Here is a 19,210-nt window from a genome sequence, read left to right on the forward strand (position 1 = left end):
GAAGGATTCACATTAGTGTATAAGATAGAAATGTAAATACATGATATGTCAGAAAATTCTGTCAACAACATATCATACAGAAATCATTATTTAAAAATGTTTTACTATCTTTTGACTGATAACATAGACAAAAGACAAATCAGAAATAGTTCCCAGTTGCTGCAAGTCAGTCGACTATTGGCAGACATAGCAGTATCTTAAGCATAGCATAAGCATGCCAACATATCATACACAGTGATTATCAAGTAGGATCAATTTTATGACTTGAATGGTTGCATTGGAGAGAACAAATTCAATTACAATAGGTAGTTTCTAAAATCAAATCAGAGCATATTCCCATCGTTAAATCAAAGAAAGTTATCAAACCATCTTAACCAAGTTATATCAGATATATTAATGATTCTATCAGATACAATAATGATTTTGATAAGAACCATTATTTTCTAAGTGATGAAATAAATACATCTAGTGTCTGTATTTATATCCTATGAATTATATAAGTGGGATGAAATCTCGTCATTCAAAGAAGAATCGAGAAGTCAAAGTAATTGTTCTGGATCTCTAAGCCATTACCAAAAGGGGGATCATTACATTAAACATGTCATTAAAAACATATGTAGACACAACAAATTCTGTCAGACATTTACTGGAATAAAAATCATATCATAATTAAATGAGGGGTGGCAAACCATTGGGCTCTTACCAATTGATTTCCACGTATTCTTTTAACCATCTCTAACCAACTGGAATAGAGTCAAACCAGACAGTTACGATCATCATAAAAAATAATAAAACAATTGATAAATTTTGAACTCTATGAAACAACTGAAGAATATTATTGAACCCGGCAGCATGTACAGCAAAAAGTGACTTGGTCATTGGCAGCAAGCTTAACAGTCGGAATTAAAAAATATAATACTCCTAAAAATCATCTTTTTAAGAATTGCACTCATTCTTCAATATCTTCATCTTCAGGCACACCACGCAAATATAGTACATTATTGCACCTGCAGTAAAACAAGATTTGGGCCGTGAAAATGGATACAATGTAGTAAAATTATATTATACAAATGCTAATAGGCATAGCCGCTACAAGAATGATCAAGAAAATTACTACAAATTCACATTCAGAAGATGCATCAGGAACAAGATGGAAAGAAGACATGTTGTTCAGCAAGAACGAGGAGCCTTTGCATTAATGATCCAAATTCTTGTAACCAGAGTTTTGACATTTTGTATTTTAAGTGTTGTGATTCTTGAATCATGCTCAGTGACCACTCTATAGAAAGATTTGTTGCTACAAATGAGACTATTTGCCTATTTTTTCAACTAATTAAACAGTGAGTAAATTTATGGGACATCATTTCAGTGACACTTGGCATTTCCAACAATTATGTATTTTTTTGTGGACAAGATCCCAAATCTTCCATTGGTTTTCAAGTTATGTGATCCATAAAAACCACCTGTACAGTGATACTCGACTTGTTTTCACTCTACAACAAATGTATAAATATGTTGTTATCATATTGCTATCATATGCTTGCTGTTTTGTTGTTAGTCAGCTGTTTTTCTGCTGGCCTCTTGCTGTAACAAGTTTTGGGAGCCTACTAAAACCTAAGTAACCTTCAATCAAAAACAATATCATCTTAAAATGATTGCCTCTATCATATTACAATAAGGTGTTTTCTGTTTTATCTCAAATGGCTGCTACAAAAGGCTAAACAATTTTCTATGCAAATAGTTGTCCCATATATCTATATTTTTCCCTATCGATCTTAGAAATTTAGATTCTATGAGGAAATTAGGGATGCATAATGACACTGACCTAAAGAAACGATATCCATGGGTTTGATTCATTATCATTACATACAAAATATCATTTCTGTATAATTATTTGCACTTATTCCTGATAAAATAAAAGTGAAAACAATTGCCATTTGGTTGATAGTTCTGTGACAAACACTGGAGATCCTTCTGTCATGGGTTTGATTCATTATCATTACATACAAAATATCATGTCTGTATAATTATTTGCAGTTATTCCTGATAAAATAAAAGTGAAAACAATTGCCATTTGGTTGATAGTTCTGCGAGAAACACTGGAGATCCTTCTGCCATTTGGTTGATAGTTCTGCGAGAAACACTGGAGATCCTTCTGCCATTTGGTTGATAGTTCTGCGGATTAAAAGATATAAGCAATGGAAATCATTTTTTGTATTTTATCCAATTTTAGCTTGGATAAATTGAAGTTTGGAATATTAAAGATTAACATATAGAAAGAGAATTCTGACAAATAAAAGGGGGAGTATTTCAGACCAGATTGAACAAATACCGAAGAAACATGTCAGTGAAAAATCATCCCCTGTTTAAAAGTCTGTAATGTCCCCTACTGGTACTCCAGTTGATCTACCCTAAAATTCACAACTAGGGTTTCGATTGTGCCTGGAAATGCAAATTTAAACTTACTCTCTGTAATGTTCCCTACTAGGATGCTACTGATTCCTAACACTCAACATATATCAATGCATTTAAATCAGATTAAATTAAGAAACAATTGACAATTCAAAATAGCTTTGACAGTTGACATCAAACCTAAGGAGGGTGGGGAATCACTTGAAAACATAGGGCACTTGGAAATCAATCCCTCAAGGCTTCAAGACCCTATCCATATCCTATCTTGGGATTTACCTACCATGTGAGAAATTACTATGCCTCTCCCTAACAAAAACAACCGATCCTCTTAAGAGGCAATAGTAAATCATTAAGAATTAGGCTATGAATATACCAGCGTAACACGGAGACGTACACCCAGCCCCAAAGCCCCCCGAACCGGGTGTTGGGATGTCCCCGAGATGGTCATGCCGCGCACACAAGCACCCTCGCCGCTGCCGCAATGCTACCACACCCATCCCCATCCCTGTCCAGTAATCCAACACATGGGTGCAGAGGGACAATACCTAGGGACTGCGTTGGCATCCCTCGACCACACTCAAGATGGGACAGGATGCGGCCGATGATGAGGGTGCAAAAAGTAACACAAAAATAGATTTTTTTTTAAAATACTATTGAGCCCAAAATCTATGAGGGTTCCATATAGTACCCTCTTAAGTCTTGAAAAGGCATCTCATACTTCATTTCGCATTCACATTAGGAATTACTTTTTTCAATAGTTGAGAGCAAAGTGAGAGGAAGAGTGAGAAGATGATTTTGGAAGAGCTTGGTAAGCGATTTTGCAAGTGATTGCAAGATCTCTTGGAGGAAGAGCAATTCAATCTTGCAAGTGATTCATCAAGCACAAGGTAGGTTTTCAATTTTTTTTTGTTTTTTTTTACCATTTCTTTTGTTTTACATTTTGTTTATTTTCAGATTTTCACTCTAGTTTGTTGGAAATTTTTTTCAAAAACCACACGTTAAAATTTGTCATTAGAATGCATTGTTTGAGTTTAACTTTAAAATTTTAAATCTTTAAGATTTGTGTTCGTAACTTGGTAGTTTTTATGTTGTGATTTTAATTTTGAATGCATTATCATTATGTCATTATGTTGAAAATAGTTTTGGATTATTAACCCATGCTGAAACCTATTTCAATTTCGGAAAGTAGTTAGATTTATTTTTTAATATACTAATTAGGCTGGAATCTATGATTTAGTGAAATGCAGTGTATAAATGGCCTTTAGTCAAAGTGTAGAAGACATGGAAGTGCATGAGAGAAGACAAAATGTCAGTTTATTTGAGAATGACCTGAGGATGATCCACAGACACAACCTGAACCTCCTTATGTTGCACTAGGAGCACCTTCTATTAATTGCCCCTCTAAGACTTTGGCACCATTTGCTAGGGATCCTTTTGAGCCAAAATCCCCTCAAACAATTTTCTATTAGAGTGTCACTTCCTACAGCTACTGGTGGCAGTACACGGAAATGGAAATGTAATTTTTATGGTGTAGAATGGCATGGCAACATTACTAGAGTTAATTCACACCTTCTCTTTGGACTAGATATAATGTGAGTTTTTGCAAATTCCTTGGAATGCTGAAAATGTGAAGTAAATAATTAAAATAAACAAATTGTGGAGCATTCCTGATCATAGTGTAGTTCTAGTGCCTAAATCTTTGGTTGGTAGGCAACAAGTTCAGGCTATTTAGAAGTTACAAGGGGAGCGAGATACTTCTACATATATCTTGCATCAAAGAGCAGGGACATATTCAGGATCAGCTTTCATTCCTTCATCCATTCGTAGTTCAGCAGGGGACATCATCAAGGGAAAAAGGAAGGCAGGAGGTTCTAGCACTAATAACCCCATTGTTGATTTGTTTAATGTGCACATGCAAGATCAGCTAGATGATGTCATTGGTGAGTTCTTATTTGGCAATGGCATCCCACTACATGTTACTCGATCTCCCTAGTATAGGAAGATGATGTCCATTGTGGCAAAGGACAAAGGGCCATCATTTGTGCCACCTGGTGAGCACAAACTATAGACTATTATCTTGGATAGGCAATATAAGAAGGTTGGGGTTTTGATGGAGACGATGAAGGCATGTTGGATGGAGTGAATGGGTGGACAGACTTTAGACATCGTTCACTCATCAATACAATGGCCACATGCCTTGAGGGCCCATACTTTCTGAAGGTTATTGATTGTTCAGAGTGTCATAAAGATTTTCATTTCTAGCTTCACGTCCTTAGGGAGGCCATTAAGGAGGTCAAAGCACAAAATGTGGTCCAAGTTGTGATAGATGTTGCACATGTGTGCAAAGCTGCAAGGAGGCTTGTTGAGGCAGCCTATAGACATATTTGGTGGACTCCATTTTGTGCGCATGCCATAAACAATGCACTCAAGAACATGGGGAAAATCAACTACATTAGATCAGTGGTTAATGATGGTAGAGGTGCAAATGTTTATCTGCAATCACCATGCTTCACATGCACTCTTTAGGGGCTTTGCGAAGGAGTTCCTAAAGCCAGTTGAGACTATATATGCTTCATATTACATTCTCTTGGAAGAATACTTGAGTTGCAAGAGCCACTGCAGCTCATGGTTAGGACACAAGAATGGAATCAGTGGATTGAGTCCAAAACAAAGCAAGGGAAAAGGGTGAAGGAGACAATGAAGAATGCTTAGTTATGGGCTAATGCAAAATACAGTCTCCATTATTTCTCTGGTTTTTGAGGTCATCAGATATGGTGATAGGGATTCACCTACCCTTGGAGAGGTTTATAAGAGCATCAATTCCATGCTTGGCCAATTTCCAGGAATCTCAGATTCGGCAAAAATGGATCTTAGAACTATGGCATAGAAGCATCTCAGATTGTGGTGGAAATGCCATGGATCACATGTTAGTTTTCCTAGATCTCCTGCAAATCTACTAAGCATTGCCATTATGTTTGGTATATGTTTTCTAAATGGCAGCGATCTCTTATATATATAATGAGAATAAGTGATGATGTTACATCCCAATTTTTGACCTAGTTTGAAATATAGCCGTTGAGGTTCGCATGAAGTTAGTTGACAGTTTAATTTGATATAATCTAGCGAAATGGTAAGTTAGTCGGTCGTTATGATTTCAAGTGCAGATGACATGTTAGTTGATCGTTAATCGCGAATTCATGAAATTAGGATGAAAGGTTACCGTTATGATTATTTATGATTATATAATTTATAATTTAATTACGGAGAAAATTCTTGCAAGGAGCATGCAGAAGGGGTGGAAGCATTGTCAAAAAAGAATTAGGCAAGGTGTCACCATCACTGGGCAAACAGATAGAGAACCTGGCGACTTGGAACAAAATACATCTGTGGAATCGCATGAGTTATTTTAATAAATTGTTTAATTATAATAATTGAGTTGTTTGATAAACATTTTAATTAAAATAATTAAATTATTTATAAAACGTATCTTAAAGGATTTTAAATTATCTTTTGTCGTAGTATTTTTAATAATTGTTTATAAATATTCATTTAAATATAATCAAATGATTTGGCACCATTATTATTTAATAATTTAATAGTTGTACATTATAATAATGTTCGGATTATAATAATTGTATTATTTATTTATTATAATCTTCGAATTTTAATCTCCCAATTCTATTCTCTTCCTTTTATTATTCCTGCTTTTAACCGATTATTGTTGGCACGTTTAATAGTATTTATGTTTTTAAATTCATTTAGACTTTTGGGGAATTCGAAATGAATCCTGTAACTAGAGGAAGACATAGAGGCATGCTTATTCTTATATATTTATATAATAGTTTTCCTTATTGTCTGCCGGCATCCATTCTTTCTCCTACGGCAATCATACCCTTTTGGTAATTGAATTCCTTGTTTAAGAGATCCTTTTTGAATTGCAATTTGTTCCTGACTTCATACTATGTTGCATCATCTAAGTGAGTCTCTGTGCCGGTTGGCAGATTATCTCCAGACGCAAGGCCCATTATCAGATTTTCGAGCAGTCATGTAGAGATACCAGAGACAACCGTAACCTTTACTTTATGCCTTCTTCCCAATTACTTATTTATTTTGAAATCAAGGTTTGTATGTTGAGCCGTCAACAATAAAGCAATGAATCAGTGTAAAGATTGTCAATTTTTCCTTTCAAGTTTAACGTTTCCTTGAGAATAACATAACAAATATTTAATACGAAAGTTTGTCCTTTACCTTGTTAAGATTGTCATCTTAGTAGAACCAGCTGTCTGCCTTCCTTGATTTTGTTATGCACTATTTTATGCATATAAGTCTGACGTTTTTCTTTTAATTATATTAATGTCCAAATATGTTCATATCATTGATTGACCCTTTAACCATAAACTGTCTCAAATAATGAATGGAAAAGCTATGAAGTTTAGAGTTTAAATTCTTCCATCGGGAATGAATAAGAAATCATTAAAAAAAAAAGCCAACGTTCTGGAATCATTATAACCACAAACTGAATCATATTAGACAGTAATAGATTTCTAGTTAATGGAAACTGTTCTTTATCATAGATGTTTCTTAATTCTTAAGAGTGTATCAAAACATGCATACCAAAAATTGAAAAGCAATGAAAGCTGCGAGCGATTAAATTTAGTTTAGGAAGTTATACATTCTTTCATGCCATACAAAGATGAAAATATTATCATAAATCCAAACACCAAGGAATTCACCAGGCAGAGATGCCAATATGTGGTGAAGAAGTTGTAAAATATCTTTGTGATCTTTAATCTGAATACACCTGGGAATCACCGGCTTGGAGGCCTAGGGTGAGGAGGTGAAGAGGTTGACATCAATATTCATATAGTGATACATAAAACATTTCTATAGCTTTTGCATGATTCACTTAGTTAGAATGTTGTCAATTTTGAGATCTTTAAAGAATATGGTCATAGAATGTGAAATAACATTTGTATGTAATCTTCTTGAATAAATGATAAGTCGTCTGTTTTGAGAATTTCGGATACTTGGGACTCACCCGACTGTGTAGCCGAGAAGATGGGTGACGAGGTGTGAGAAAGGAATCATCATTAATATGAAACAGTATTAGTTATGACATTTCAATATTTATCATTTAATATGAATTAATCGATAGCTCATGCATATTCCTGTTAAGGTGATCTCCTGCTACCAAGTCGTATGGCGTGTTATATATCTTGATGCTCAATGAATGGTAAGATGTTCCCTATCAATTTCGAGTAGGGAGGGCCTTTCTCGGTAGAGATCGTGTGGGGATATGTTGTGGTCCAAGGTTGGGTGGTTAAGCCCCTGACAATGTTTCACCTCTCAAGATGTCGAATGTGCACTGGACAGAGATAAGCCATGCATTCAATTGTTTTATCGAAAAATAGGCATTATCATTTTTATTTATGTGGAGGTAAGATTAAATTGAAGTAATCCATTGTTACCACCATATTACTTTCATATATATATGATTAACGAATATAAGTATATTTTCTAATCTTGAGATACTGTCACAGCTAAGTAATCGGAAGGAAAAGAAATCCGAAGCCCTAATTGATTGGGTGACAGTTGGAACCCTAAATGATACAGTGGTATTGGAAGCCCTAGTTGAATCCGTGAACTTGTAATGGCTGAGAGACCAACATCGCAATTTGTATTTGACGATCGTAAGTAACCCGACTCCTGCGTCCAATGCCAACTTCTTTCTCAAGATTACAAATTTTAACCGACATGTCAAGGAATGATATAATGTTGTAGGGCTCTATCAACACTCACTTCCAAAGATAATTCTCATGATGCAGAGCTAGATGGGCGGTTGTAGACCATGGCATCTTCTTATCCAACCACAGTATTTTGGGTATCCATTGTGGTAACAATCTCATGGCGGTGATATTTGTGCTCTCACTTCACATAGTGGGCAACAATATTACTAGCATCGTTGTTTGACCTACAAATATGGGAGTTGTACCGACATATTTCCAAGATGCTACCTCCTAATCAGAGCATGTGCGACAAGCCGACAACTATAGCTTTTCTGTCAAGGAATCCTCAACCAACTCTTTCATTTAATATTTTCTCCACAATAGTTTACGAACAATTATTTGAAATATTTCTCTATAGTTTGCAAGAAAATATTTGTTCCCAAATATTACTGTTTGAAACATTAATATCTTCAAATATTATTTCACAAACATCATACCACTCCACAATTATTACTGCCCAATGTTAATGAAGGCAATAATCAGACCCTAAGATAAATGATTCCACTCAATCTTCTATAACTGAACATTTCACTTTGAATCCTAATACAAAATTTGCCCAAGTGAATAAGACGTGTACTCCACTACTATTGTCATCGCTACAATTTTATCAAAATACATTTTCCCATTAATATATCTCTCTTAACTCCACGTTTATCAGACTATATGCTTAATATATTCTGGTATAAGGATCCCCATAATACACAATGATCAAATATTTCCTTGCTGGCCCATTCATAATCTCCACGACAAATATAAACCTCTCATTGTCAAAATTTAATTTATCTGAAAATCTCACATGCTGGTACAAGAACATTTTCTATCTAGCTCTGATACCATGTTAGTTTTCCTAGATCTCTTACAAATGTACTAAGCACTGGCATTACGTTTGGTATGTGTTTTCCAAGAGGCGGCGACCTCTTCTATATATAATGAGATAAGCGATGAAGAGACATATCTCATGAAGGAACATGTCTTTTCATTACTTAGATAATTAATATAATATAAACTTTAATCATAGTTTTATATATATGATGAACACGTATATAAACATTAACATCATAGAGGGCAAAGATTACCACACTAGACACCGAATTCCTTTCTCAAGTTTGTAGTTCCTCATTTTTATAACCTATTCAAGTTTTTTAATTTAAATTTTAGAGTTTTAGTTTTCTAATTTTCTGATTCTCACAATGACCATTTGTTTGCTATCTCAGGTTTTGAGTTCCTTGGTTACAAAGAGGAACTGGTCTACATACAATTTCATCAACTCTCCTAAGACGAACAAACTTACCTCAAAGAGAGTGGAGAAGCTAGTTGTTGTGCATGGTGTCTTGTGTATCATAGATCACAAGACACATGGGTACAAAGAAACACCCAGAGACACAATGGCATGTTGAGCCAGAGGATACAGCTCATATTGGTAAGGACAAGGTTGCAACAAACAGCGATGTAGGGCTAGTTGGTGTTCCTTTGATAGACCTTGATGAGGAGAATATTGAGTTTGGTAGTTCTAGTGGTGAAGACTTTGCCTCGGGGGATGATTAGTCATTAGAGGCCTCCCATTGATACATTTAGTCAATTTGACGTTATCATAGATTTTGAAAATTGTAGAACTTCACACTCACATTGAGTTTGATATTGATCGTGATTCATTATATCATGCCATGGTACTCTCGTTATTGTAATCATAATCATCTTTACATATTCAACTTTAAAATATATAATATTTACTAGATATTTGATTCTTTGAAACAATGATTTAATCATTTATATGAATCATCAATCATATAAATATATTACTATGTTGATTGGTCCTTGTCTGTTTTGCAAATTTTGCTATGTACAAACTTCAAATATATTGTATTGAGTGTGTTATACTGAAACATCTTTTCAGAATTAGCATTCAAGTCCCGACCCACCCCCCTCGCTGGTGTTTCACTGGAATATTCTAATTTCTCATGTATTATTAATAAAATATAACTAGTGTTCGTGTGTGTGTGTGTGTGTGTGTGTGCGTGTGTGTGCGTGTGCGTGTGCGTGTGCGTGTGTTAGAAGACGGCCCTTCCCTTAAATTCCCTTAGAGAAGGAAATAGCTCCTCAAGGGATACGACACTCCTTAATTCAATAATGTCAAAAGATCATTTCTGCCGTGTGTGTGCGCGTGCGTGCGTGTGTGCGCGTGCGTGCGTGTGCATGCACGTGCGTGTGTGTGCGTGTGCGTGTGTGTGTGTGTGTTAGAAGACGGCCCTTCCCTTAAATTCCCTTAGAGAAGGAAATAGCTCCTCAAGGGATACGACACTCCTTAATTCAATAATGTCAAAAGATCATTTCTGCCGTGTGTGCGTGTGCGTGCGTGCGTGCGCGTGTGCGCATGCATGTGCATGTGCGTGTGCGTGTGCGTGTGTGTGTGTGTGTTAGAAGACGGCCCTTCCCTTAAATTCCCTTAGAGAAGGAAATAGCTCATCAAGGGATACAACACTCCTTAATTCAATAATGTCAAAAGATCATTTCTGCCATCGTAATAATCCTCCATGGTGCCCATGGGACAATAATGATTTGTTTGTGGCACCCTAGAATATGCATGGCCCAATAATTCTTTTCGATTGGATGTTAATCTCTGATATTCAACTTCAGGATCTCTGATATTCAGTAGTTTTACTGCTTTCTCTTATATCAGATATCGTCATAGTAGGTACTGAGGATACCGATTACAGAAGATATAGGGCTTCTGAGATTTGCACATATATGTTTAATGATCTTTTGCTAGCTTTTCCAATTTTCCCTCTCAGAGACTTCACAAAATTGATGTGAAAAGGATCCAAATATCACAATCAGGGAGGCATAACACAGACCCGGCTTAAAAGACTCTATATTGAAAGTATTCTTTTGCAGGAACTCCCTGCATCTGAGATATTTACTTACACAGAAAACTAAACAGCCCACATTTACCTGATCAAAACTTCTCCAAGATTGCCTGTGAACTGTCCGTCAATGTACTCTTCAGTGCTGGCCAACTGCATAAACATCAATATCATTTATCTAGAAGCATAGTCATACTTAAAATCCCGAATGCTAATGCAATAAACAAATATTCAGTGAAACAGGAAAGATGAGTATAATACCTGCAGGTTCATATAAGAATCAACTGACACCAAATAACCTATATACATGCTTAGGAGACAGCAAAGGTCAGTAAAATGCAACATATGGTTTTGTAATAGGATTTTCACAAATCAGGTTTGAAATTTAATGACGTAAAAATTTACCTTTGTACTCCATGCCCCATTTCAGTTTCACAATAACAGGTTTTCCAGTCAGATTATTTAAAAATGGTTTTGGGTTCACTGGTACAGTCTGCCAAAAACACATATATATCACCAAATGAATTGCCACTTAAAAATAATTTTCAGAAGCTATATCATAACTAAAAGGAAACAATAACTATGAAGTCAGAATCCAGATTTCAGATTTTCTTCCAAAATCTATGTTTTGGTTTGATGCAAGGTAAATGTTCCAATGGAAGCAATCTAGCACAGAAACAGATTCGGCTAACATTCATATCAAAAACATCCAACTAAAAATCCATCTTCACAAGAAAACAAGAAGAATGCATAGCAACAACCATGTAACATATCATTGTCATATACAGTAGAGCTAAGTTACCATATTCGGTGGTGTAGACCCGCATTTGAAAGACGATTCAGTGGTAATTCGAATTCGATTCAAATTCAGTATTTCTCTGTCGTATTTGGTGCAAAAATGTTGGGCGGGACCCTGGTTGAATATCCAATGAATTTGACCAAATGGTAAAATTGTTGGGCGAGTTGCAGACAAATTTGTCTGCATTTGGTGGAATTCTTTTGTTTGACCGAATTTTTGGTGACATGGAGCTCGATTATAACAACCAAAATTGACATGGATTCTTTGTTTGAAGGTGACGTGGTTGTTTTTTGTCTTTAGTTTACCTAAAGTCACCCGCGCATCATCTTTTGCTCGTTTACCTGAAGTCTAAAGTCACCCATATATCGTATAAAGCAAAATATGCAGGCTCACAGGAAAACAATGACCACAGCGAAAAAACACAGGAGGGAATATCTTTGATGGTGTATGAACTTATATACTTGTTTATTAAATGTTTATATATATATATATACACACACACATGTGCATTAGGAATGAGAGTATATGAGAGGCTATATATATATATTAATCGCATGTTTAAATATCAATGCCTTAAATGCACTGTAAGCCGTTACTGCATACAGGGCCATTTTGTTTTTTAATTTTTTAATTTTACTGTAAACTGTAATTATTAAAATCTAATACAGTAGTAATATTTATTATTTTACAAATTAATTTACTGCTATGTAAAATTTACAGCTCTGTAAAATTTACTGCTGTAAACATGATATCGTGGTGTGTTTTGACATTTTGTCATGCTATTCAAACTAAATCTGTTGATTATTTTGCTAAATTGATTTAATATTAGCATAGTGGTGTATGAACTTATTTGCTGCACATATATATATATATATATATATATAATCTTGTACGGACGAACCCAAAATGAACTCGAACCCAGTCCAAAAACAATTTGAGCAAATTTCGAACCCGCATCTGAACCGAAATCCAAACCGGCAACTTAGCAATAGATTTCTTAAAAACATCGACCAAGAAATTTATATGTAGCATCGAACAAGAATAAAACTACGTCAACACTTGTGACATGCCATGTTCTTTTTGCATATAAAAATTATCTATTGATAGCTAGTCAGCATCTGCTTCTTGCTCAAGTCATTTTGGAACACAAAATAGGTCATGTACTGCCACTAAACCCCATGTAGATGTTTGAACATCTAATTAATGCATTAAAAGGTGCATTGAATTCCATTTAATCAATGTGCTCAGATTCGATTTTGATAATTTTCCATTTAAAAATACAAATGAATTTTATTTATACATATATAAGTACAATTGAACTGCTACCTAAAAGCTTCGTCTCATTTATTAGTTTTATCATTTATGTCCTAAGGAAATCTATGGTTTCATTGCATTACTCACAACTCAAATCGATTTCTATGTACACATCGACCTACGGGTCCATTTCAAGGGTTTACTATTTCAAGGATTCTTCATTGATATTTTCTCATGGAAACTAATTCTAGGGTTCACGTCATTCACTCACTATTCATTCGATCATATAGTTTCACTTTTTAGGATTTTTTTACATACTCAATTATTTCGATTTACAGTTAAATCGATATCAAAACAAAATGGAAAAGCAGACCTGGTTGTGTCCTTAGCTCAACTCAAATGCTCTTTAGCTTGATCTGGTGCAATGTTCAAGAAAACTACTGAAAATAGTTTTATTTTAGTTTTACTTGGTCCAACTATCGAATTTTATTTTTTAAATTGAATATTGGTTTTTTACCATATTTTAAAGGAAAAAAATCTTTACGGAAAACCCCACGAAAATTTTTATCAGGCCACACTATAAAATCCAAGTAAAATTTTCTAAAACAAAAACACAGATTTCATTCACAAAACATCTTATCAAACCCAGCCAAAACATCAATTCTGACATTCAGAGATCTATTTTTCATTTCTTCCTTCTATCTATTGCAAGGATGAAGTCTGCATTTTTTGGGGGGGTTAGAAAAACTTATTCTAAATTTTGTATGATTTGGGATGACTTTGGTTTTTTCGTGGGGAAACAAACGGGGAATTTCAATCAGTAAAACTTGTGGGTTGAGCATGATTTGCACATCTCTTACAATGGCTTTGTTGGTATCGACAGATATCCAGTTGCAGGCTTAGCTCAGCTCAGAGCGGCCACCGCACCTTCCAGCAGCAGCTTCAAATGAACATATCAATTGGAATAGAACCGGTAAATCTGCTTAAGAAATGTTGTGCCTGTTCATAGTAAAGACTGTTCTAATGCTCCATACTGACCGATCTCCAGCTAAGGGCATTTAATTCTTCATTAAATAACTCTGCATCCACACATCATTCATAGGATTTTTTTTCTTATTTTAATTTTGTTTCAAAATTCCTAAAACCCCGACAAAAGTCCCAGCAGCCAATCACAAAATTAAAAAAACAGCAGGAAAATTAATTTTTAAATAATTTTATGACAAACCTTAGGTTTTGAGTTTTATTTGGAAGCCTATAATTAATGAATTCGGGCATCTAGGAACATTAGTTCCTTGCCTTATAGATAAGGCAGGGACTGATAATATAGTTTTAAAAGTACTTGTTTAGGCAAGAGCCCACAACACAAAGGTAAATTGTGAGCCTCTTATTTGAGAGGTCATGGATTCGAATCTACTCAAGGTTAATAAACAATAATAATTAATCACAACACATAATATTAATATGAATATTGGCTTCGGACTCTTATCGATCAAAAACAAAGTACTTGTTTAAATTGTAATTTTGATTATATTTAATTGTTAAGAAATGAAATCTTTGTTTTAATTATCTAGTATTATTTTCTCTTATTTTTATAAATTCTTATTAAAAGTTAATAAATAAATATATTATATTATAAATATATTATATTATAAATATATAATTCAAATAATATGATTATAAAGATGTTATTTGCTAATCTTTAACATGTCTAAGTTAATTTCAATAATATTAAAATATGACATTGTTCTTATAATTGGTAAAAATAGTTGTTGGTTATTAACAGTGATCAATAGATCAATATATACAAATGAATAAATGATGTTTGTGAGTTTTAGTTTCTGGATTTGATTGTGTGTAGTTTTTTACCATCAACGTTTCGGATCATACTACATGATCCATCATCAGGATGCCAGAGAACAAGAAGAACATTGATGTTCTTCTTGTTCTCTGGCATCCTGATGATGGATCATGTAGTATGATCCGAAACGTTGATGGTAAAAAACTACACACAATCAAATCCAGAAACTAAAACTCATATTCATGGATTGTGGAAATCTCATAGATCTAAATGATGTTTCCTTAGGAATCAATCGTAAAGAATAGAAACATTCTATTCTAGCTAATAGTGAACTAACAACTAACTAAATATTAGAAACATTTTAATATTTAAATAGATTACAAATAGATAATAGTTAAAAAATAATAGACAATAATAGAAACTATAATCGTAATACCCTCCCTTAATTGTTAATCTATCCACAACACCAAGCTTTCCTTTGAATTTGACAAACTTTTCAAAAACAAGAGGCTTGGTAAGATGTCTGCAGTCTAATCCGCTATAAAAACACGTTGCAAGTATATTGTCTCGTCTTCAACCAGTTGTCATATGTAGTGACAATGAACATCCACATGCTTGGTTCGTTCATGGAAAACTGGATTCCATACTAATTTGATAATGTCTTCGTTATCAACAAACAAATTAGTCGATCCTACTAGTGACATCTGCATATCCACAAGCATCTAACAAAGCCAAACAGCTTCACAACCTGCCTTAACTGTTCCTTTGTATTCAGCCTCTATGGAGGAGAGAGAAACTATCTAATGCTTCTTACTAGTCTAGGTGATGCCACTGGATCCCAAACTAAATAGATATCCAAAAGTTGACTTTTTAACATTAATAAAACCTGCCCAATTCGAATCTATAAACCTACCAATATAGGATTAGAAGTCCAAGAGTAAAGAAGCCCATAATCTGTAGTGCCCTTCACATAACAAAGCACGCACTTTGTTGCCATCCAATGATCAGCCTTAGGAGCTGTCATAAAACATGAGATCTCGCTGATTGCGAAACTGATATTAGGTCTAGTAGCAGAAAGGTAAATGAAGTTGCCTACTAGTTGTCTATATGTAGTATCATCAACTAGAGGAGAAGCAAACTTTGCTGATAACTTTAGACCTTTCTCCATGGGTGTGGATGCACACTTGCAATTCTGCATACGGAATTTGTCTAACAGAGCCCTGGCATATTTGGACTGAGAAATGAATATATCAAAAGACTGTTGCCAAACCTCAACACCCAGGCAATAATGCATGAGCCCGAGATCAATTATATCAAAAGACAGGCATAAACTTTGTTTGATTCCCTGAATCAAAGATGTCAAACTACTAGTGATGATCAAATCATCCACATAAATGACCAAAAGGATGATATCACTGTCACTAGTCTTGATGTGCAAATTTCAGTCTGAAGAACTCATCTGGAAGCCTTGATCACTAAGGTACTTATCAATTTACATGTACCATGCCCTAGGGGTCCGCTTCAAGCCATAGAGAGCTTTCACCAATCTAAGAACTTGAGAAGTCCTTTGCAACTAAACAAGCTTTGTACTTATCCAAAGTACCATCAGACTTGTATTTTATTTTGTAACCACCAACGGGTTTCTTCCCTAGTGGAAGATCAATAAGGACCCAAGTGTGATTCTGTAACAAGCTTTATTATTCTGATTCATGGTTTGTTCCCACTCTGGAATTCCTTTGGCATCAGAGTGTGTCTGAGATTGAAACAAACTATGAATGTTGGCCATAAGAGCAAAATTAACTCTGAAGGTTTTCTCTTTTCACGAGCATCTCTACCATCGATGAGCTCATCATCTCAAAGATCAACAAGTTTCTTAGCAAACCACTTAGGCCAAAGAGGAGAAAGACCAACATTAGCATCAGGAGATGCTCTATAATCAGGTTCCTCATTAGAAGAATCTAGATCAAACTCAAATGAAACATCCACAAATCTGGGTGATCCTACAAGAGAAGTGGGATGTGTCTATACAAGAATCACTGGTGCAACTGGAGTTGTAGAAGCCCTCCCATCAAGTGGACCTAATGGAAGTCGAACTCTCAAATCATGACCCTTCATAGGCTTATCTACTAGATCAAAAACAGGACAAACAGGTTCATCAAAGACTACATAATGATTGTACTCAGTGTCGATCAAGCGGTAGGCTTTGTGAAGACTATTGTATCTAGCAAGCATGAGTTTAACTCTTGGCATCCAACTTGGTATGTGATGCATTAGGTATCCAAACATAGGTAAGAGAGCCAAAAATCTTCACGTGACTGATTTTGGGCTTGCAACTTGCCCAGGCCTCTTTCAAAGTCTTACCTTTGATCGCCACAATGGGTGACCAATTCAAAACGTAAATTGTAGTGTTAACTGCTTCTATGCAAAACTTCTTAGGAACGTGTTTGTGTTTGAGCATGGATCTAGTTCAACAAAATTTGTTTTATTGTGGTGCGTGGGGTGTGGTTAACGGGCGCTTGATGCCATGAGTATCACAAAAGGTAGAGAATTCAGTAGAACAAATTCCCCCCCCCCCCCTCCATTATCGGTCCTAAGAGCAATAATAGATTTCTCAGACTCTTTTGCAATTAGATATTTAAACTTCTAAAATACAGTAAACACATCTCATTTCTTTTTAAGAAAATATACCCATATCTTTCTACTAAATTCATCAACAAACAATAGAAATACCTAGACCCAAGAACAAAAGGAGTAACTATAGGGCCATAGATATTAGCATGAACGAGCTGAAGTACTTGAGAAGCGTGTCATGAGTCGCCACCAGGAAAAGGTGTGTGATGTTGCTTCCCAACCCGACATGCATCACAAACTCCAAGTTGAGTCTGAGTCTCTAGCAAACCGAGGACAAGCTCTTTCTAGGCAAGCTAAAAGAGATAATGCACATTTAAGTACCCATACCGTTAATGCCAAAGTGAGCTGATAGAAGAAAGCCAAGCAGCCATGCTAGGTCCTGAGAATCACCAAAATCAACTAGTCTGCAAAGACCATGATCCTTAAGGCCAACTGCAACAACATATTGAGTATCCTTACTAGTGATGGTCCATTGATGTGAACTAAAGGTAATATCCAACCGTGGAGAGTGTCAAAGTATCAGACTACTTAAGAATAGATTGAGTTCCATCCCTAGAACAAAGTACACATCGAGGAAAATGAGATTCCTCCCAGCAAACTAAATTTGAATGTTGCCTTTGCCGACAACAATGTACTCTTCCCCTCCAAAAATAACTGAATCCGAAAAAGGCTAGTAATTAGTGAACCAGTCTTTGCAATGAGTGAAATGACAAGAAGCAGTTGAATCAATGTACCAAGCAAACGACTTGATGGATCTGCAGGTCTTTTCGCCAAGAAGGCATAAGAGGCAAATTTTGTCTACTCAGTGTGATCTGCATTGTTTGCTTTGGACTGTGAACCAAAATGCTTAGCTTGGGCAGCTAAACATTTCTGACATTCAACCTTCATGTGACCATACTTGTGGTAGTAGTTGTATTGAATTTTCTTTTTCTTGGATCCTTCTGATGCTGGAGCAGAGGACTTCTACTGATAAGATTGTTGTGAATGAGACTTGGTCTTATCCTTCTGAAAAGATTTAGCAGCAAAGGCTTGCTCTACGGAGGCGGAGCTGAAACTACTACCAAACTATTGTTTCCACCGATCTTGCTAAAGCAAAAGTGTACAAAGATCTGTGAACTTCATATCAACACCACTAGAAGTGATGTTGAAAGTCTTGATAAATTGCTCGTAGGACTTGGGTAAACTTTTAAAGGCTATTACCACAAAGTCCTCTTCTTCCATCTTGTGTCCAATGGCAAGCAACTCATCACAGATATCCTGAATCTTATTGAAGTGTTCCTAAAGGGATTTCCGCTCATCCATGACAATAGAAAAAAGACTTCTTGAGAAAGAAGGCCTTGCTTTTATCTAAAGTCTCATTGTAGTTTCTCGAGATGCTCCCATATCTCGACAGTTGTCTTGCCAAATGGAATTTGAGTGAGTTAATCATCGGCTATTGATAATTTGAGAAGCATCACCGCCTCCGATTATTTTGATCCCATGATTGGTACCAGCTGGAGTTGGACGTTGTGTAACACCTAGAACAATCTAATCGGTATTCTAATATTCAAAGATTGTTAGCATCCGCTACTTCCATGCACCATAATTCTAACCATTGCATTTTCATTTCACTCGAGCAAAATATTTGTTAGAGATGCCATGGCAACTTTTGTAGTGAAAAACATGCGAA

General features: G+C 35.4%; 1 protein-coding gene across 4 annotated transcripts in view; it reads right to left on the minus strand.

Annotated features, from left to right (window-relative positions):
* Positions 1 to 569: 569 nt before the first annotated feature.
* LOC149579488 (putative small nuclear ribonucleoprotein F) overlaps positions 570 to 19,210 on the minus strand; it is a 62,308-nt gene continuing 43,667 nt past the window's right edge. For all 4 annotated transcript variants that reach the window (XM_089833069.1, XM_089833096.1, XM_089833089.1 and 1 more), the window contains 4 exons: positions 11,465 to 11,552; positions 11,321 to 11,358; positions 11,148 to 11,212; positions 570 to 1,007 (listed from right to left, as the gene is read on the minus strand). In XM_089833069.1, the coding sequence (XP_089689195.1) occupies positions 950 to 1,007; positions 11,148 to 11,212; positions 11,321 to 11,358; positions 11,465 to 11,552 (249 nt within the window). In that variant the 3' untranslated portion in view covers positions 570 to 949. The remainder of the gene's footprint in view (positions 1,008 to 11,147; positions 11,213 to 11,320; positions 11,359 to 11,464; positions 11,553 to 19,210) is intronic.

This window comes from Cupressus sempervirens, chromosome 1 (genome assembly GCF_028749045.1).
Source record: "Cupressus sempervirens isolate cs-2001-9-10 chromosome 1, ASM2874904v1, whole genome shotgun sequence".
NCBI lineage: Eukaryota > Viridiplantae > Streptophyta > Pinopsida > Cupressales > Cupressaceae > Cupressus > Cupressus sempervirens.